Genomic DNA, 22711 nt, shown 5'->3' with positions numbered 1-22711 from the left:
TTTATTGGCAAAATAATACATATTACAACTTTGGGACATTCCTCTCTTGCTTTGCCCATTACACATCCATCAAAACAACAGGGGAAACTCAAATGCATGTTACATGAAGCTTCCGCAACGACACGTAACATGCAAATATGTTCAGGGAATAATATTGCACCAAATTAGACTTTTAATTTGATTTAATGAGACAAAATTAGAAATCTTCCTCGAAACAGAGTTTTAAATTTAAATTAAACAAGACACATACTGATGAGGAAGACACATAGGCATGTGCAGGAGGGAGGGGCCAGTAGTGTGGAGAGGGCAGTGCTTTCTACTCCCACAACACTGTGATCATTATACATGTTAAGGGCACATGTTTACGCATTTTATGTACCCTTCCCTAAGCAGTCAAATTTAAATTCCTGCAGATGCCTTTGGGAAGGCCAGATGGTCCTTACCAGCTTATCTATTCCCCGGGCCCCTTGCGTTATGGTATCCAGCTGCTTATTGCCTGATGTAAGAGAGTTTGCTTTGCCTACCCCACCCAGAGGCCCATTCCTCCAGAGAAGAGCTGATATCAGCTTAAACTGCCTTTTTTTCTGCTCGTTTCTCTAGTTTAATAAATGGTCCTGGTAATTCTCCAAATAATAATGCACCTGCTACACACCCAGCGAGGCTCCACTTCCTCTGGTAGCAACCTGGTAATGCATTCAGGCAGGGTTTCCTTGTGCGTTGGTTTAATGTACTGGAGAATGTCCTGTGAACACATTAACCAGAGTCCCACCAGAGGAAATGAAACCCCTAAATGTAAATCTTCCCTGGGAAATACGAATAATCAGTTTTACGATCCTAATCACAATAACACTCTCATCACTTTGTCAATCGTGAATGATGTGGCTGATTTCCAACTGGGTAAAGTTGTGTACACAGTCCGCAAGAGACTGCAATATACCTTCAAGTGATTAATATTGTGAAAGGCATGGCTGTAATCTCACATGCTGTCTGCGGTTTGATTTATTCGCTCGCTGAATTGCTTTATGTTCTTTGCAGACACTTGAATCTCTAGATAGTGGAAAGCCATTTCTCCAGGCTTATTATGTTGACCTACAGGGAGTCATAAAAACGCTCAGATACTTTGCTGGTTGGACCGACAAGATTCATGGGAAGACAATTCCAGTCGGTAGGTTGAAGCTCTTGATTGTTTTTGCTTGAAGTTAGAGCAATGGATTAAAAAAAACACAATGAAAGTCAATAAATAAATAAATAAACGATGGCTCGGAGCCTATTGTGTGGCCTTTAATGGTTGCAACTGACCTCAAAGTGCATTGCCAATGAAGAGGTAGCCCTGTTCGTGCTTTAGATTCCCCTCTGACTTGACTTTCAACCTGTTACATTCCAGGGTTGTGTGAGCACTGAAGCCTTCAGATAGCTGAGCAGCCATTCAGATCGAGGGTCTTGCAGTTACAAGTCCAGGCAATGAAATGCCTGGGTAATTGTCAACTTTTCCTTTGATTAACACAACAACAACAAAGATTGGGATTTACTCAAGGATTAAAGTGCCATTGGCAAACTTGAGAAGAAAAATATTAAATTGGTTTGCTATTTTATAATCCTATCTTTTCATTGTAGAATAGAGGCTTTAAAAATATTTTTTAGCAATGTAAAAACAGATGATAAGCACGATTTGTGATAACACATCTAGGATTGAATAACATCTCATTCTGCAGTGTTGCACAGTTTCAACAATGTTGCCTCGTGAACGGCACATTAAAAAAAGTTAAAGCCTGAAGCCAGGCCCTCTGGCTCTGTGTTAATTGCACCCGTGAAGTGCGATCACCAGCAAATCCCAGCCCTTCCTGTCAGAGGGATTCACTGGCAGTGGTTCTCGGATTTCTACATTCAACTGTACAAGTGCAGATGCCGGAGGTTATTGATGATTTGACGTCGAAATGACAAGGAAATATCACGATGGTTACAAGCCTCAAGCCTATAAATCTGGGTCATCTGAATTAATGTTAATCAATAGTCAATAGTCAATAGCCAATAGTGCTTTATTTGTCACACTTGCAACTTCACAGTAAAGTTCAGTTGCATATATTACACATGTGTCCTGGGGATGCCTCCTGCAGCCCTGGAAGATGAAGGCACTGGAAACATTACCCCAGTTCACCCTCCCACCGGTCCCTTGCTCCTGCCTCCGACTTCTCCAGCTCCCTCCCGGTTCCGCCGTCTCCCAAACCTTCTGGTTCCTGTTCCCCCCGACCGACGAGCCTTCGCACATGTAAAATGTATTCAACCTTGTGTGAAATGTCGTAGCCTGGTTGGTGGATTGAGGTTGGTGCCATAATTAAAATGACCCAATGATAATAAAATATATTAATACTTTAAAAAAGTGTCTGCACTTTTAGCAACATGTCAAAATCTGCATCTATGGAATGTGATGTGTGATTAGCAGACTCAGTTACACTCCCAGTGAATGGTCCAGGAGCTATTGCATTGCAGTTGAAGCAGATGCCTGGAAACAGCAGAGTAGGTACAGCAGCTCACATGTACTGTGGGCTTCCTGCAACAAAGAACTGATTGCGATGTGGCTTTAGACTGTGTATTTTAACGTTAAAAATGGGAGAGATTGCCTGAACTAATGTCCACAGTGTCGGTAAGTGTGGCAACTTTAGATTGCCGCACCATGCTGTTTATCCAGGAGTCAGGCACATTTCACTTTGGCAATCATGCACAAAATGGTGGTAATGATGGCCCCATGGTTAATCAGCTTGGTCAGGAGGCAACGGTAACTGTTCCTCGGAACTGGGTACTGCAGCAGCTGGTTTACAAACAAAGACAAGCAAAGTTCTAGAGTGACTAAGTCGATCAGGCAGCATTTCTGGAGAACATGGATTGGCGACGTTTCAGGTCAGGGCCCTTCTTCAAAACGACATTTCAGGCCGGGATCATACTTTAGTCAGATGCAAAACATCACCTAACCATGTTCCCCAGAGATGCTGCCTGACCCGCTGAATTAGTCCAGCATTTTTGTGACTTCCTCTGATCTGGGTGTTGTGCTGCAGAAAAACAACTTCAGGATCTCTAATGTCAGAGAGGTGGAGGTGGGGGTGTCTCCCTCATGATAAATGCAATGTACAAAAATGTTCAACTCAGTCCCACTCTTGTCTGTGCCCCATCTCCAAGAAATCAAAGATTGCCAGTTTACCAGCAAATCCTTGGTGCACACGATGTCTCGTCCACTCGTTCTGGGCGATGATACCAACTGCATTATTGCTATGCCGGGTGATCCAGCTGAGATGTCAGAAAACTCAATGCTGTGTCCAAACCGTTCATTGGGATGGGGAAAGGAGCAAAGCCATCGGATATGCAAGCTGAATGGAAAACCGCAACCAGTAAAAAACATCGGAACCCAGGAGAGAGTGTTAGAGGTTCTCGAAACCCATCTATGGTGGAAGATATCGATGTAAATATCAAGAGTTCCTTCATCTTCAAGAATGGAGTGAGACAGAAGGAAACACAAGACTCCTGCAAGCATGCAGAATCTGCTCCAGTCACAGGGGAAGATGGAGGAGCACCATCAAGATGTAAAGAGCCAGCAATTCTCACTCTTTGTCTTGGCATCTTCCAGGATCATTTTCTGATCCAGGTTCCACTCAATTCTTCTGCAGGGATCAGCATCCCTAAGGAAGAAGATAGCTCAGTATATTCGATCCAAAGCTGTGTAGCACAGAAATTTGCCCTTCGGCCTGCCACATCTACGTTGGCCAGCATGCGTATTTATAAATCCCACTTGCCTACTTTATTTCTATATCCCTATGTACCTGCTTATTCATATTCCTGTCCAGGTGGTTCTTAAATGTGACCACAGTTCCAGCTTCCACCACTTCCTCTGGCAGCTCATTGCAGATACCAACTACTCTTTGGTGTGAAATGTTACCCCTCAGAATTCCTTTATACCTCCTCCCTCTCACTTCACACTTCCGCCCTCCAGCATTAGACACCCTTAGCACAGGAAGCGGACTCTGACTATTTAAACTGCCTGAGCTTCTCATCATTTTATGTACCTCTATCATGTCACCAATGAACCTTCAAAGCTCCAGGGAAGGCAGAACCAACTTATCTTTCCCTATAACTCTCGCCATTCAATCCAGGCAACATGTTTGTGAATTTTTTCTGCAACCTATTCTGCTTAGTTACATCTTTCCTGTGGTATAATTACCAGAAATGCACACAATACTCCAAGTGCAGCCTAAACATGGTGTTATACATCAGTAACATGTTGTGCCAACTCTTTCGTTCAGTGCCTTGACCGTTTAGGGCACGTGTACCAGCATGCTAAATGCATTCATCATCATGGGTACACAAAAATGCTGGAGAAACTCAGCAGGTGCAGCAGCATCTATGGAGCGAAGGAAATAGGCAACGTTTCGGGCCGAAACCCTTCTGATGATGCATTCATCATCATCTTGTATTCCTCTGCTGCTATTGTAAGGAACTATATACTTGTACTCAAGGTCTCACTGTTCCAAACCACTGCACAGGTTTCTGCCATTCACTATGCACTCAGATAAAAGCTGTTACCGATAAAATAGCTGTTGCAGAGATCCATTGGTAGTTTGCAGACCGATGTCCATCTGCAACCGGATCAAATGGGTCTTGGGAGCAGCATGAATCCCAGTCAAAGCAAGGCCATGTTCTCTGGGACCCAGTTGGAACGACCCTTTCTTCTCTCCACTATCACAGCTGATTACTTGAAGCCGCTATGAATATTATTCAGCTGCAGCAAGAATACACGGAGACAAGGGTGAGGCAAAGGAAAAACTGGGGATTGATGCAAAATCATCGATCAGGAAAAAGACACCATCCATCAGGTGTGAAGCTCTGGCTTTCCCTGCTGTTGCAATCACATGTTGATTCGAAAGCTTCGTCTTATATATGTACCAAAACCTTTCGTAATTGAATATATGTTTTACGTTTTAAAAGAAGCCTTGGAACTTAATCGCAAAAAAGCCATTTGTTTTCAATATAATTTGCCATACTTGTTTCTATAAAGACCTGACCTACTTTCTCAGGTTGATATTAAACTTTCAGGAGAAGATCAGGGGAGTTCTCTCAAGTTGACCAAGAAAATAGTGATTCCTCCATCAATGTTATCAAAATAGGCTCTGTGGCCATGATCACTTTGCAGTTTGCGGGAGCCTGCTGTGTGCCAGTTGGTTGCTGTGTCTCCTACATTACGTCAGTGCTGTCGCTTTAGGAATTCCTCACTGGTTGCGTAGCATTTGGGGACCTTCCAGCGAGCGACATGAAAGGGAAGCCTCTCTTCCACCATGTGAGTAACAGTATAATCAGAGAGCTTGGCTTCACTGCACAGTTCTGTCCTTGATTTCATTCCGAGTCTCTGTGTGCCACATTTGTGTTGAACATCTGAAATCACTTCAGATTGACAGAAAACTGGCAGAAGAACCTTAATTTTACTGTTACACATCATACTATTTTCAAAGAAATGGCAGATGCACTTTACAGTTTAGACCTGCCCATTTTACTGATTTTGGATTACTTAGATACAAGTTATTACAGTTATATATTAATGTAGCAAATATGAATTGTAGGATCGCATGTTTAGTCCCCTGGGTATTTTATAAAACTTAGTATCAAGTTTAAAAAAAAATATGGAAAAGCAAGTTCTGTTGCCATATTCTCTTCATTTTCAATTAAAACTAAATCAGAATTAATTCATACTACTTTTCGTTTGAATGCAAGTCAAAACCAGCAGCATAACTTTGAACTGACCACATGCAGTACATAATTATATCCAAGTAAAAACAAGTTTGCATTGTCTTGGTACCTGGTGTAAATAATTAATCAGTGTCTAGTATTGGCAGGTGCTAATATTCATGTTAGAGTCATAGAGTCATGGATTCCTACAGCTTGGTACCAGGCCCTTCGGCCAACTTACCCACATGCCCCATCTACACTAGTCCCACCTGCCTGTGTTTGTCCCATATCCTTCTAAACCTAGTTCTGGTGAGACCACATCTGGAGTATTGTGTACAGTTTTGGTCTCCTAATTTGAGGAAGGACATCCTTGTGATTGAGGCAGTGCAGCGTAGGTTAACTAGATTGATCCCTGGGATGGCGGGACTGTCATATGAGGAAAGATTGAAAAGACTAGGCTTGTATTCACTGGAGTTTAGAAGAATGACGGGGGGATCTTATAGAAACATATAAAATTATAAAAGGGCTGGACAAGCTAGATGCAGGAAAAATGTTCCCAATGTTGGGCGAGTCCAGAACCAGGGGCCACAGTCTTAGAATAAAGGGGAGGTCATTTAAGACTGAGGTGAGAAAAAAAACTTTTTCACCCAGAGAGTTGTGAATTTATGGCATTCCCTGCCACAGAGGACAGTGGAGGCCAAATCACTGGATGGATTTAAGAGAGAGTTAGATAGAGCTCTAGGGGCTAGTGGAGTCAAGGGATATGGAGAGAAGGCAGGCACGGGTTATTGATAGGGGACGATCAGCTATGATCACAATGAATGGTGGTGCTGGCTCGAAGGGCCGAATGGCCTCCTCCTGCACCTATTTTCTATGTTTCTATGTTACCCAATCCATGTACCTGGTCTGAATGTTTCTTAAACGTTGCAATATTACCTGCTTCAACTATCTCCTCTGGGAGGTTGTTCCGTACACCCACCACCCTTTGTGTAAAATCTTTAACCCTCAGGTTCCTATTAAATCTTTCCCCCCTCATCTTCAACCTATGTCCTCTGGTGCTCGATTCCCCTACTCTGGGCAAAAGATTATATGCGTTTACCCGATCTATTCCTCCCATGATTTTGCACACCTCTATAAGATCACTCCTCATTTTCGTGCACTCCAAGCCTGCTCTACCTATCCCTATATCTCAGGCCCTCAAGTCCTGGCAACATTCTCGTAAATCTTCTCTGCATCATTTTCAGCTTGACAACATCTTTCCTATAACATGGTGACCAAAATGTAACCAAAACGTTGGGTTTATTTGCTTCAATAACTGTGTAATACAAGAGTAGATACCTAATATAATTTAACCTTGAGTTCAGATTAGCCCCTCTGCAACTGTGGGGGGTAACAATGGTCCAACTCACTTTGTCAACTACAGTTTTTGTGCTTTGAATTCTATGCCACAGGAACATTTTAAATCTGTGCAAATTCATTTTATTTATCCATGTTCTCCTGAGATGCTGCCTGACCCACTGAGTTACTCCAGCACTTTGTGTCTTTTTTTGTAAACTAGCATCTGCAGTGTCTCAATTTATTTAGTTTAGAGGTACAGCATGGAAACAGGCCCTTCAGCCCACTAAGTCCATGCCAACCATTTAACTAATTCTATGTTATCCCACTTTCATATCCACTCTCCACTCACTAGTGGCAATTTACAGAAATCAATTAACCTACAACTGGCACGTCTTTGGGATGTGGGAGGAAACTGAGGCACCTGGGGGAAATAGGAACATGCAAATTCCACACAGACATCACCTGAGGTCAGGATCAAATCTGCGCCTCTGGTGCTGTGAGGCAGTGGCTTTAGCTGTCTATCCAGTACTGATTACTGTCAGAGAGGGAACTTCTGTCTTAGACTTCAACATATTGAAACAAAATCAAAGGGCAGAGCTTCAGTGATAAACCACTCCTTGAGAAATTTCCATGCGACTATGCTTTTTCTTTTCCATCTTGCTTCCCGCACAAGTTCACCCTGCTGAGGGCGTCAGTGGTGACTGAAGAGCTGAGCACATGGACACTTTAGACATTAGATGTTAGAGATACATCGTGGAAACAGGCATCCTCAGCCCACCAGCGATCAACCCATGTACTAGCACTATCCTACACACTAGGGACGATTTACAATCCTACCTGAAGCCAATTAACCTACAAACCTGCACATCTCTGGAATGTGGGAGGAAACCGGTGTACCCGGAGAAAACCCACGTGGTCACTGGGAGAACATACAAACTACATATTGAAAGCGCCCATAGTCAGGATCGGATGCCAGTGTCTTGCTCTGTACGGCAGCAACTCTAGACTGTAGAGTTGCCACCTGGGGTCTGGCTGGTGTCCCCACACCTGTACTCAGGGGAAGAGCAGTGGCCGGTGCATATTTTAGTACCAAAGCCTCTGACCTTAGTCACTATGACAGTGAACAAAGGAGCTGTTGTCCCACCCAAATAACACCTCCCTGTACCCCAGTTGGAGGCACATGAAGTTCTAGGCTTACATGCATTGGGGAAATCAAATATCTTTATAAACTACAGGCAACATTACACACTGCTTTGTACCTTCAGAGGATATTGGAACCACTTAAAGCTTCTCAGCTTCCAAAATAGTTGTCCCACATCACGTTCTGTGATCTTTCTATAAGGTAAAACATTACATTGTTGACAATTTAGTGGTCACCACTACTTACATTCCCATTTATTAAAACAACTAGCAAATGTACCAAGACCACGTCCCAATTATTTTCTCGCCTAAGTTCTAGAGAGAAAATGATTCCTTTGATGTGCAAATGTGTTAAGAAACAAAACTTTTTAAATAATTGAGAGTGGCACGGTGGCGCAGCGGTAGAGTTCTGCCTTACAATGCCAGAGTCACGAGGTTGATGCTGACTATACTTGGAGTTTGTACATTCTCCCTGTTACTGCATAGGTTTTCTCCAGATGTTCCGGTTTCCTTCCCAAACTCCTAAGACGTGCAAGTTTGTGGGTTAATTGGCTTCGGTTGGTTGTGAAATTGTCCCTAGTGTGTGTAGGTTAGTGTACAGGGTGACTGCTGGTCAGCGCAGGCTCGGTGGTCCGAAGGGCCTGTTTCTGCACGGTATCTCTGAAGTCTAACATAAAGTCTACTGATTTTAAAGATTTAAGTGATTGTATTAAAGCATTTACATTTAGTTGAATAAAAGAAAGAATCAAAACATTTACATAAATGATTCAAATGTTCATGAGGCAATACATAAGCAAACAGTGGCTTCAGTGAAACGGTAAGACTGATGAGTGATCCGTTGGAAGCCATCTCAGTGACCAGTCCAATGGTGGAGGGTGTGGTCAGGTGCTGGGCAAATCATCTCCAATTCTGTGCAGATGTATAATGAGAGATAAGCTGACCAACAAACATCACCTCTCTAGCAATTGCCTGCGTGTGTTTCTTTCCATTGTATTAGTCATAGAGTCATACAATGTGAAAACAGGCCCTTCAGTCCAACTAGCCCACACCAACCAACATGTCCCATCTACACTAGTCCCACTTGCCTGTGTTTGACCCATATTCCTCTAAACCTGTCCTATCCATGTACATCTAATTGCCTCTTAAACGTTGCAATAGTCCCTGCCTCAACTAACTCCTCCAGCAGCTCGTTCCATACACCCACCACCCATGGTGTGAAAATTTGATCCCTTAGATTCCTATAAAATCTTTCCCCCTTCACCTTAAACCTATGTCCTCTGGTCCTCGATTCGCCTACATCTACCCGAACTCATGATTTTATACACTTGTCCTGGTAAATTTGGTATACATGGCACCTTACACATATCCGAGTCAAAAGCGTTACACTTTAACATAATCATTTAGTGAGCAGTAGTTGAACAGGATTTTTCTTTGAAATCCTCTTGTTGAGACAAAAAAAGCAGCACGATTGAATCTTTAATCAGAGTGAATTGCAGGTCCCAATCAAGCAGTTCTGCCTTTCTGAAGAGGGCGTCTATGATGGAAGCACATTAAAAAAAACTGCCATAAATGATGACTGAGTCTGGGCCTAGATGCCTTCCTGGTTTATGATGTTTGTGTGAGTGGGAGTGGAGATGCAGCCATACTTTATAAAACGCACATGCAGTGAATCCGTCAGTCTGGAAGAGTAGCGTCGTGAAACTAGGTCAGATGTCTGTGCAGGCAGAGTCGTCTGAATTATGGCCGATGATAAATCTTTGAATAATCCGTGTCCAGCTGAAATAATTACAGTGTTCAAGAAAAACTCGCAAGTGGGTGGGTATTTAAAAGGTTTTCGGAAATCATCGTTTTCAAACACGCAACTAAACTTGAATTCTTGCCTCTTTGATAATAAAATGCAACATCAGTGCTGAGAAATAGTAAGATTAAACGAGAACTTACCAGTTCGAAGTTTGATCGTTATTTTATGAGGAGTACGTTGAGGGAATACATGAAGAACCCCGCCAGGACGCATGCGTGTCATTCTTCAAAGCAGCGGTGTGAAATCACAGATAACTGTAATGACTTAAACATAGTAAGATTAGAGAAGAGATACCAGTTGAGTATATGATCATGGGTGGGAGCGGAGGGCACGTATTCCCTCAACGTACTCCTCATAAAATGACGATCAAACTTCGAACTGGTAAGTTCTCGTTTAATCTTACTATTTTACTTCGGAGTCACATGAGTGACTACGTGAAGATTTCAAAGCTCTGTGATTTCATGCCGTGGAAACGAGTCCATGCATCACATCTGCCTTAATGACTGTAGGAGGAATTGTGTCAACATATTTTAGACATGAATCCAACATTGAAATCCATGAATTGATTAACACAAATTATAGCCCCTATGTATGGGGTAATTAAATTACAGAACTTAAATTGTTTCTGCAAATGTTCCAGGTTTAATGACTGGTTTATGATAAAATAGTTGGAATGTTTTTCCCCTGACCATCCTGCTGCCTTGAGGATTTGGTCCATTGGTACATCCAACTGCATAGCTGCCGATGCAGCTGCAGCCCTGGTGGAATGAGATTTAAAAATATTAGTATCCACCCCAGCCTGTATTAGAACCTGTTTCAGCCATCTTGAGATGGTCTGGACCGTCACTCTTTTGTGTGGTTGCTTATGGCTGACTAAATGTGCCTTCTCATTGTCTCTGATGATTTTCGTGTTCTCCATGTATAACGACAAATGTCTTACTATACAGAGACGATCATCTGTTGGGTAAGACCTAAATTCTATATTGAGGCCTGCTGATCCCTGTCTGTTCTGCTTTACTAATTCATAAATATGAAACGTAATATTTTCAGATGAAGAAGTCATGTGTCCAGTCTTAGTTTATGTAATGACTGTACCCTTTGTGCCGTGACCAATGCCATTAGCATGACTGTTTTTAATGTCAGTCTATGTAGGGACAGAGCTGTTGCTGGAGACCAATTCCTGAGCATCTTCAGGACAATACTCACATCCCATATTTGGGAGTACCTGGTTCTTGGGGAATTGGTATTAAAAATTCCCCTCATAAGTTTTGTTACCAGTGGTTGAGTCCTAGCAGAGTGACGCTCTGTCCCTTGCCATAGATAAGTTGATAGGGCACTTCTAGCGCAGTTGATGGCACTATAACTGAGCCCCTCATCATAATGGAGGCCTGCCAGGTATTCCAGAACAGACGGGATGTTCATATCTCTGTAGGTGATGCTGTTTTTGTGACAATATATCTCCCACTTCCTGATATAGACCAGATACTGTTTTTTGGTGGACTGTCTGTGGCCCGCCGAAATCATGTTCACTGTTCGGTCCGTCAGTCCCAGCTGTAGTAGTGGTATTTTTAAACTCTACAAATTAATAAATTCAAATAGTTATGGCATGGGTGGCTATCCCTTGTTACGGGATGAACCAATAAGTCTGGTCTATTCGGGATGGTGATACATGGTTCTAATACCATGTTCAGTATCACTGGGAACCATGGTTGAGTAGGCCAATCGGGTACTACCAAAATACCAGACGCAGAGTCTTGCTGTATTTTCCTTAATACCCGACTGATGAGGCAGAAAGGAGGGAATGCATAAATAAACAATTCCCCCCCCCCTCCCCCCCCCCCCAATGCAGCGAAAAATGCATCTGTCGCCGCTGCCCAGGGTCTGGTTCCCATGAAACATAGTTTGATAACTGGTGATTAAGCCTGGATGCGAATAGATCGATATCTGGTGTTCCATATCGTGCTGTAATATCAGCAAATACTTTTTATTCAACATCCATTCGGTGTTTTCATTAAATTTGCGTGACCTGGTGTCTGCCACTAAATTTAGTTTAGCTGGTAGGTAAGTAGCTGATATCCAAATATCTCTCTGGATACACCACTGCCAAATTGTATTAGCCAGATTGTCACATGATGTCGATTTGTTTCCACCCATGTGGTCGATATATGCTACCACGGTGGTATTGTCAATCTGTAGCCTAACATGCTGGTGATATGACCCAGTACAATATGACTTTAGGCCATAGAATGCACCCAACATTTCCAGGTAGTTTATGCCCAGTGTTAGTAATAATGATGCCTCCTGAGCAGTCCATCTACCTCCACAGCTGGAGATGGAATTGGGGGCACCCCAACCAAGTGCACTGGCATCAGTTTGTAGCACCATAGAAGGGTTGCTGATAATGATTGGATTGAAACAAAGCCAAATGTTATCTATCCACCATTTTAGTTCCATTATAGCTTTGATTGGTAGCTTCATTGGTCTGTCAAAATGACCAGCATTGATTTTGAGTGCTTGTATTTTTGCTCTCTGTAAATTTTGGTAATGTAAAGGTCCAAATTGTGTGGCTGGAAAAGCAGCCACCATTTTGCCAATTACTTTTGCTACCAATCTGATGGACGGTTACTGATGTCAATGAGGTTATTGCAAGCCTCTATTAAGTCTATAGCCTTTCCCTTTGGCAAAGTCACCGACATGTGAACTGAGTCAATGGTGAACCCCAAATAGTCCATAGTAGTGGAAGGCGTTAATTTAGATTTAACTGGATGGATAATAAACCCCAGTTTTTCAAATAACTGTTTTGTGGCTGTTACAGTTTGTTTGGCCAATTCCAAAGTTTTGCCCACAATAAGTATGTCATCTAGATATGCCATGACCATGTGTTTTCGTTTCCGTAGAAACGCTAGGGCTGGTTTCAAAATTTTAGTGAACAGCCTGGGGGCTGATGTTAAACCATTTGGCAGCGCTCTATACTGCCAAAGCTGTCCCATCCAGTTGAATTTTAAGTAACATCTGTGGTCACCTCGTATAGGCACTGAATAGTAAGCATTTTTTAATCGATGCTAGCCATGAAGTAACCGTTGGAAATCAATTGTTTAGCAGTAACAAAGGTTTCCATTTTAAAATGAATATATTGTTCAAATGTATTCAATTTGGTCAGATCTATGATGATGCGACAACCACCATCTTTTTTGTTTTTGGTAAAGATATTGGACACGAATTCTAGCAGTTCGTGTTGGGATTTTTCAATTACCCCTTTTGCGTAAGGCCGCTCCAGTTCAGCATGCGCTTCTGATTTTTCTTTACCGGAAAGTACGAACATTCGGTTCAGTATATGTTGATCTGGAGGGCTGTACTTGTGTATAATTCTATTGTATATCCCTGGATACTGCTTAAAATATAAGTATCGGTAGTTAACATACTCCATGCATCCAGAAAGGAGAGTAATCTCCCCCCAACCTCCATGCTCCCTGCAATTTGTAGGGAACCAGACCCACCTACCTCCATAGTTACCAGTGGCAGGTTTACTTATTTTTGTAAATCCTTCGTTGATGTTGAGGCGTCGGTGTCTGGGTTTGTGGTTTGGTTGATGTTGGAGGTTTGTGTATCTTCCAAGAAGGCCGGTCTGGGCCATGGCCTAAGAAAGACTCATGTTTGGTGTACCGGACCTTCGAGCTTTCACCAGTCGGTCTTGTTCTACTGGTGGGTGCGTAAGGGTGCTGTCTATGGCCGTGTGTTGCAAAGCAGTGCCAGTGCATCCTGTTGGTCCTGCGACATGTCCTTCTCATCCACTGTGCGGGTGAAAGCTGTTATCCCCGCTGTTTAGGAGTTTCCATATACAATTATTTATTACAGGAACATTCAGGGATATACAGTTACCCGGTGTCAGGTGTCCTCCAGGTTTTGGCCAGTCTGGTCTGGCTGTATGAAGTTGGACACCATGTCCAGTAGATTTTCACGTTCCTGCACCCCCTGCACACTTGATTTCTGTTCTGCAAACCCCTCTTCAGGATCAGCCCAGAATTGACCCCCAGTACTCCCCTCTGACGAGGGAGAAGCACTGTGCAGCCCTACAAGAGGTGCTGCTGTGGGTTTTACATAGAGCCCACAGTGACTCGACTCCATCTCCCGGAGCCTGTCACATTGGAGCAAATGCTCCACACACCGCTCCATCCGGCTCCAGCGCTCACGGTCGCTGGCCGCCCGCGGCTGCTCAAAGTCGGACTCCTCTGAGTCCACGACTTTGATGGTCTTTTGTTTTGCTTTACCGCCCGGCCGCGGAGTGGATCTGGCCGGTGCGGAGGCGACATCAGGCACAGTTGATCCCATTATAGGTGATTCAAGTGCCGCTGGCCGCTGCTGGCCCACCAGCTTTGTCGCAGCCCTCGTTGGTTTCTTCAACTTTTCCATGCTCCCTACCTGTAATCAGCATGGGAAAACACAAAAAGACCACAGAGTACTCTTACCTGCAGGTCCTGGTTTAAATTGTCGCTACGGGGGAACGTCGTTCCACCCCGCCTGTCGTTTCGCAAGCGTGAAAGCGATATGACACGCATGCGTCCTGGCGGGGTTCTTCACGTAGTCACTCACGTGACTCCGAAGTAAAATGAGTCATTTTCTCAAAACTCGACTGCTATTTTCAAGAATATCTCTGTTAAAATTTAACAGGAGAATTTCCCGACCCCGTGCTTCATTAGCTCCTTGACCTCCCCATGTGTAAAACTGCGCAGAAAATGATGTTTTCGTCATTTCTAAACCATTGGCAGATAACTGTTGGATTTCTATTCCAATCTGACGTGTGTTTTCCACTAGTGTTTACACAATCATTTCTGAGGCCGTGATTTATACCTTCTCACTGTGCCATTCTCTTGCTCACCCTAACATACTGGGCGTGAGAATGGGATTTGTTTATTGAAGCATATAAAGGCAAGAACCCATCACGAGGGGTGCATTATATAATCACAAAGAATCACGCTGCAATTTGACAGCTTTTCAGTTATTTTCTGCCTATTTTCCGTTGTTTCTGAAAAAAAGAAAAAATGTAAGTGGTTTGGCTGTTGACAGCATGCAGAGAAATGGGCCAGGATGAAGATGCTTATCTCAATACCACAAGGAAGCTAAGATTCAAGAAGAGCCTTAGCAATCATGTAATTTTAACTGTGCAGTAAATGACTAAAAAAAAAAGATAATTTGTCTGGGATCAATGCAAAATAAACAAAAATGACCAATAATATTTTCTTCCCAGCTAATTGAAAAGTTCATATGTTATAGAACAGCTAATTCGTGCTAATTGAAAAGTTCATATGTTATAGAAGAAAAATTAGGCCATTCGGCCCATCAAGTCTACTCCGCCATTCAAAAAAGGCTGATCTAACATTCCCTCTTAACCCCTTTCTTCTGCCTACTCCCCAAAACCCCTGACACACTTTCTAATTCAGCCCATTTGTGATAAGCACATAACGCTTGAAATCATTCTTACCTTAAAAGTACCTGTTTATCGATGTTTACAGATGCAAATCATTTTCCCAATTAACTGTGAGTCTGTATTAGATGAGGCATGAAAATCCAAACATATTTTGGAAATGTTCATGCAATGAAATTCATACTAGAATTATTTTTAGATTCAGTTCAGCTGGTAACTGTTTATGTAACTAATCTATACATGTGTTTTTCCAATTAATTTACAAGTGTGAAGGTGTCACAGCAAGGAATGTTGGGGAGGTAGCATGCAAAGCATTGAGTTGTGTCCAATTGGCCACTGTCCATCTCTCAACGTTGCAGGCCTTCAAGTGACAAGAGCTGATGTATTTTGAACGCTTGCACGGAGCTTAGTGTGCTTGGAGACTTACTGTATACTGGGGAATATCACAGAGCAACGCTCACAATGTAACTTTCTTCAGGCAAGCATTGGATGTACAAGTCATCATATAGTGGACTCCTGTTGCCTGATTAGTTCCCTTGCTGATTAAAGTAATTTTATCATTTTACTTTGTGCCTGTAATGTGGCTGCAGGTGATGCTTTAAGTCAGGACCCTTCATCTTAGATCGATTCATTTAAAGAAGGGTCCGGACACAAAACTTCACCTGCCCATGTTCTCCGGAGATGCTGCCAGACCCGCTGAGTTACTCCAGCATTTAGTGTCCTTTCGTGAAAACCAGCATCTGCAGCAGTTCCTTGTTTCTACATTTTGAGTGCTATGGAAGCCTTTCATAACACAACAAAGGTTTGTCTATTTTCCCCCCATTGTTTATGAACTGACAAAGATAAATAACTTATTTTGCAGGCACAAAGTAAAATGATTAAATTACTCTAATCAGAGTAACTAATCAGCCAACCGGAGTCCACTTCAACACAGGAACACACAAAGCTCTATGCAAGCGTTCAAAATACATCAGCTCTTGTCACTTGAAGGCCTGCAACATGTTGAGAGATGGACAGTGGCCAATTGGACACAACTCAATGCTTTGCATGCTACCTCCCCAAGATTCCTTGCTGTGACAACTTCACACTTGTAAATTAATTGGAAAAACACGTGTATAGATTAGTTACATAAACAGTTACCAGCTGAACTAAATCTAAAAATAATTCTAGTATGAATTTCATTGCATGAAAATTTCCAAAATATGGTTGAATTTATAATGCCTTGTCTAATACCGACTCACAGTTTATTGAGAAAATGATTTGCATTTGTAAACATTGATAAACAGGTACTTTTAAGGTAAATAGACAAATAATGCTGGAGAAACTCAGTGGGTGCGACATCTATGGAGAGAAGGAATAGGCGACGTTTCGGGTCGAGACATCTGAAAGTCGCCTATTCCTTCTCTCCATAGATGCTGCCGCACCCACTGAGTTTCTCCAGCATTATTTGTCTACCTTCGATTGTTCCAGCATCTGCAGTTCTTCCTTAAACAAACTTTTAAGGTAAGAATGATTTCAAGTGTTATGTGCTTATCACAAATGAGTTGAATTAGTACGGGTGTCAAAGGTCACGGGGAGAAGACAGGAGAATGTGGTTGAGAGGGAAAAATCGATCAATCATGACTGAATGGCAGAGCAAACTCGATGGACTGAATGGCCTAATTCAGACCCTTTGTTTGATAGTCATCTCTCACTATCTGAGGTTAGGGCAAAGAATAAATGATCTGAGTCTGAAGAAGGGTTTCGACCCGAAACGTTGCCTATTCCTTCGCTCCATAGATGCTGCCTCACCCGCTGAGTTTCTCCAGCTTTTTTGTCTACCTTCGATTTTTCCAGCATCTGCAGTTCTTTCTTAAACATGTTGTTTATTCCATGTCTCGCCATTGGCGGGTGATAGGTCCAAATCCTTCTCTCTGACCACTGTGCATGCCACTAATAGGTCCAAATCCTTCTCTCTGACCACTGTGCATGCAGATGAATATGCACACTAAGCATACAATTTGTTACTATTTATTATAGAGGTAATAGATATGCTGTTTATTGACCAAATGGCATTCTTGACCTGATGACCAGTTGTGACCACAGACTTAGATCGGAACTAGGACCTTAAGGCTTCGCTCAATACTATCCCAGGTAGAAAGGAAAAGGTATTTGTTATGTGTAGGAAGGAACTGCAGATGCTGGTTTACACCGAAGATAGACACAAAATGCTGGAGTAACTCAGCGGGACAGGCTGCATTTCTGGAAAGAAGGAATGGGTGACGTTTCAGGTCGAGACCCTTCTTCAGACTGTGAACAGCTGTATTGAGGGAAATAGATAAGAGAAATAAAGAACTTAAGTGTATAAATGGTTGCTCTTTGTATAAACAATGCTGAAACATAATTTAAAAATAACTTTAAATGTCAATTTCCAGTCAACATTTTAAATGCACTATAAGCACTTTCACAACCTTCTTTTAAATCTAAATTTAAATTTATTTGTCAAGAGCATTTGTCTCATAGTTCTCTCTTTCATGGAAGTTGATTAATGTGCCCAGAACTCAATGGTATGTTTGTGTGACCAAATTAAATGAGAATGATGAGTAATTGTAGACTTCTCTTGCAGATGGAGATTATTTCACATTTACAAGACATGAGCCCATAGGGGTGTGTGGGCAGATCATCCCTGTAAGTATTATTCATCGGCAGGAGGTGTTCTCAATAACACCACAGACTATTGCAGAACAGTGGTTTTAAAGTGCTCATTATTTTTTGATCACCCCCAACATGAAAGTACAATTTTCTGCTCATGAATCTTCAATAATGATCCTTTGAATAAGAATTACAGCATGATTGAACGTTCATAGGTTTGGCTGAATCTTATTGCATGTATCAGCAAGAGTAATGCACGCACCTTGTGTTCTTGTAACTCAATAAACCCCTTCTCTGGCGAAACACAGAGAGTTGAGGACAAGAGAGGAGCCAGTTGTTGATTTGATGTCTAGTCCAGAGGGAGACGGCAAAATGATTTCTAAATGAAAATCAAAAATAAAAACTGTAGATGCTGGAAATCTGAAACTATATAAACCCCTTGAGTTACTTTACACAAGGACTCTAAACTAAATGTACAATATATTCTAAAGCATTCCCTTACTCCCACATTCCCTCGGAGGTACAATGGGTCCTTGTGGTAGATATGCTCGATGAAAAAGTATATCAATACAAATATACTTGTAGATTGGGAGATGTGCTATTGTATGGGGTTGGAGCATCAATGTTACTCACCAGTGAACTCATGTCTCCTGTCTGTAAATGATTATTTAAAATAAAATAATTAAATAATTAGTCATAAAATGATTCTAATATCTCAAACCAAGATCTGGGACAATTTAATTGACTGACTTTTCAGCTTCTTTAGTTGGGAGCGAATGGGACAATGAAGTATTGTTTTATTATCATCTCCCAGGCATCGGTGCTTTCAAGGTCACTTCCAGTCAGAAGTACTTAAACTCTAAACTTTTTTTTTGATTCCTCAAAGGACGTCTGTTTATAAAATTGCATCTAGAAGATAAGGTGATCTGTAATGAGCAAATGAGTAAATGCATGCAGCTACATGGGTTGATGGTGTTGCAACCTCTAGCTATGTGGATAGATCCGATACTGTATGAAAGGAGTCAGGCACTGTCTGCTGTTGCAGCCACACCAGAGGGAGAAGATCCCAGCAATTTGCCTGGGAAGTTAAGGGACGTCAGAAACAAGGAGAGAAAAACAGGGTGGGGGGGGTGGGGGCACGTTATCCCTGGGTAAATTGTTCCTCTCCTGACTCTCGGTTGAGAAGCAGAGAGTTGAGGGCAGGGAGACGTTTGCTAATTTGATGTCTAGTTCAGAGGGAGACTGCAAAATGGTTTCTAAATGAAAATTGAAACGAAAACTGTAGATGCTGGTAATCTGAAATAAAAATGCTGCAAACATTCAGTAGGTCAGGCAAGCAACGTCTGTGGAAAGCAAAGCAATCGATGCTTTGGGGATGCTAAGTGCTTGCATGTGAATGGAGCAATCTGCAAACAATAGATTCTGTGGGAACGTCCCTTTATATCTCCATGACAAAAGTCTTCACCTTGTGCAAAGAATTCGCAAAGGGACCCAGCTATTAAAAATGTAAACATAACCAAACACGCTCGACAAGATCTAGTGTGGGTTCCCAACTTCTTCTCATAGAAATTGTGAAAAATTAAAGTACTGTGAAAATAAAACAAATTACCATTCTAAAATTAAAATAACACTAATATACAGTATAACTAAAATGAAGGAACACTTAAGGCCTAAGTGAACATTGCAGGTATAACTCTTGGCATTGCACAAAGCACAGATGTGGCTGTATCATCTCATTGCTTTCTTTTTCCAAAGTAAAGGTGGGGATTCTTGTTGGATCACATGTGCAACCTATTGACTGATGTGATTAGTATTGGGTCACATTAGGATTAGGTTGGATCACATATAAACATTCCTTGTCCTTCAGCGGAATAAATGGGTGAACAAGAGGAGGAGAATGCCATTGGAATCTGGTAAACGTTATGCCCCTGTCCCACTTAGAAAACCTGAACGGAAACCTCTGGAGACTTTGCGCCCCACCCAATGTTTCCGTGCGGTTCCCGGAAGTTTTTGTCAGTCTCCCAACCTGCTTCCACTACCTGCAACCTCCGGCAACCACCTGCAACCTCCAGGAACCGCACGGAAACCTTGGGTGGGGAGCAAAGTCTCCAGAGGTTTCCGTTCAGGTTTCCTAAGTGGGACAGGTGCATTTGGAATCAGATTTTGTGTAAAGAGTTATATCAATCATGCTATCAAAGTCCCCCGTAGAATTTGAAGTGTGCAGGTGGTCTTGTGCTACAACAAGCTATGTGAGCAGAATGGGGTTATTTTCCTCCTTTTCATTATCTTCCTGTTCTCCGTCCCTCAACAGTGGAACTTCCCCCTCCTCATGTTTGCGTGGAAGATAGCTCCAGCGTTGTGTTGTGGAAACACAGTGGTCATCAAACCCGCGGAACAAACACCACTGACTGCCCTCTACATGGGAGCTCTCATCAAAGAGGTGTGCCATTTTAGCTTTTTTATTTAGCTGCCTGTGATAATGCCAGCAGAGTTCCACTGTTCATTTCCACACCTGCATTTTAACTGAGCTTGCTTCATCCCATCTTTTTTCCCCAGGCCGGGTTTCCACCAGGGGCGGTGAACATTTTACCTGGATTTGGCGGCACAGCTGGTGCAGCCATAGCCTCTCACATGGACATCGACAAAATTGCCTTCACTGGATCTACTGAGGTAGAATCATTCACAGATATACTAATCACATCAGTCAATGGGTTGTATATGTCACCTAGTAAATTGTTAATGAATACATATGTTGATATAGAAATTAGAAATGATACTTAATATTTCTTTATTGTCAATAAATGGTATTAAGCTGTTGTGGGCTCTTCAGAGTTAGATCGGGATGTGTAAAATAAGAACAAATCTTTAATTTAGTTATTCTGGAGAGGATTACTTTGTGTTGCATCAACTGCATTTGGCATCATTCACTTAAGTCCTATTGTGTTGCTCTTCTGGCTACCAATTGCTACACTCCTTTCTTGGGAAAAAAACATAGAAAGTTATAATTAATCAAAATGAATAAATTCTTGCTAACACTTGCTAATGAGATTGCATTGGAGCAATTAAAACAAGTAGTCATTATTCATGGCTCTATGTTGATCCTCTGATTTTTCAAGAGATTGTGTATTCTTGGAAATTTAGAAGTGATCGCATCAAAAGATAACATTTTTAGAACTTGACAGGTTTGATGTTGAAAGGCTGTGTCCTTGGTGTGGAGAATATAAAGGGTAAGGACCCTATTAAGGAATAGTAAAGGGATTAACGTCAGGAGAGTCAGGGACGTTTCAACCCAAAAGGCTTCAAATGCTGAGAATCGGGTACAACCTTAGAGGTTGTGGAAGCCCATTCCCTAAATATAATGTTGATGCTTGGGCGTTGGATGTAATCACAGAGACTGTGCAGGAACTGTTACTGAGCATAGTCCCACTGAACTGTGGCATCTCAGTAGTAAATCATAATTCTACGGGCTGCGGAAATTGAGACATTGCACAGTCGATGTACAGTCATTGAATGTAATACAAGAGTTGGTGGGTGCTCAGTCCTTCTGTCTAATCCCAGAGGTTGTGTACACTCAGACTGATTGATTAATGGGATGATACAGTGTGGAAACAGGCACTAAAGCCAACCAACTCCACGCCCACCCTACCACACATTCACACTAGTTCTATATTACCCACTTTCTCATCCACGCTCTACACACCAGGGGCAATTTTACAGAGACCAATTAACCTACAAACTCGCACATCTTTGGGACGTGGGAAGAAACTGGAGCACCTGGAGGAAACTCATGCAGTCACAGGAAGAATGTGCAAACTCCACGCTGACAGCACCGAAGATCAGGATTGAATCCGTGTCTCTAGCTCTTTGAGGTAGCAGCTCCACCAGCTGTGCCAGCTGTGCCACTCCAGTGACAGAGACATTGTGCAACTTGCCCAATCTGTTGGATGCTCTACAAGGCCTGAATGATGAGCCATTGGCCATAAACACAAAAGCAGTGCATGGCAAGCCATTGTGATACCAGAGGATTTGAAAGCTCAGTCAATGAAGATACTGACTGAGGCTCTGTACACTCCTTCCTTGAGCATTATTGCCAGAGTCTGGGGATGATCGCACATTGAGTGTAACTCCAGTGGATTATGGTGCTCAGATATTGAATATAATTCCAGAATTTGTGCATGCACTTTGCTTTATAATATCAGTGGTTCCAGCTGCTCATTCAAAGAGGAAAGCCTCTAAATCTAGAGGTTTTGCGTATTGAGTCATTGAATATGATTCAATGTCTCAACATCCAAAACCTCAACATTGAGTTATTGAACACAATAAGGACATGGAAATTGAGGCATGGAGTATTTTCTCAGAAAATGTTGAAGTTTACTCAATGACTGAGATTCCTGAGGATGACAATGCTTAATCCTAATCCCAGAAACTCAGCGGGTCAGGCAGCATCTGTGGAGGGAAGTGGGCAGACAATGTTGCAGGTCACGACGCAATGTTAAAGTCCTGTAGGCTCCAGCGGTGGAGCTCCAAAGTTGGTCTCCAGCAAAGGCCATCAACTCCTTGATGTTAAGCCGTAGTGTGGACGGAGATACGATACGGAAACAAAATCAAAATCGCATCTCCATCGAGGTAAGAGATTAGACAAAGTTTCCCCCCACCCCCCATATAAAACAAGC

At 42.3% G+C, this 22711-nt stretch overlaps 1 protein-coding gene across 1 annotated transcript in view; it reads left to right on the top strand.

Moving 5' to 3' along the window:
* aldh1a2 (aldehyde dehydrogenase 1 family member A2) overlaps positions 1-22711 on the top strand; it is an 82200-nt gene that overhangs the window by 33555 nt on the left and 25934 nt on the right. The window contains exons 4-7 of the mRNA XM_033050625.1: positions 1036-1165; positions 18013-18074; positions 20350-20478; positions 20595-20708. Of these exons, the coding sequence (XP_032906516.1) occupies positions 1036-1165; positions 18013-18074; positions 20350-20478; positions 20595-20708 (435 nt within the window). The remainder of the gene's footprint in view (positions 1-1035; positions 1166-18012; positions 18075-20349; positions 20479-20594; positions 20709-22711) is intronic.

Source organism: Amblyraja radiata, chromosome 34, assembly GCF_010909765.2.
Source record: "Amblyraja radiata isolate CabotCenter1 chromosome 34, sAmbRad1.1.pri, whole genome shotgun sequence".
NCBI classification, from domain to species: domain Eukaryota; kingdom Metazoa; phylum Chordata; class Chondrichthyes; order Rajiformes; family Rajidae; genus Amblyraja; species Amblyraja radiata.
Note: the sequence above shows the minus strand (reverse complement) of the source record. Positions and strands in the feature narration are given on the sequence as shown.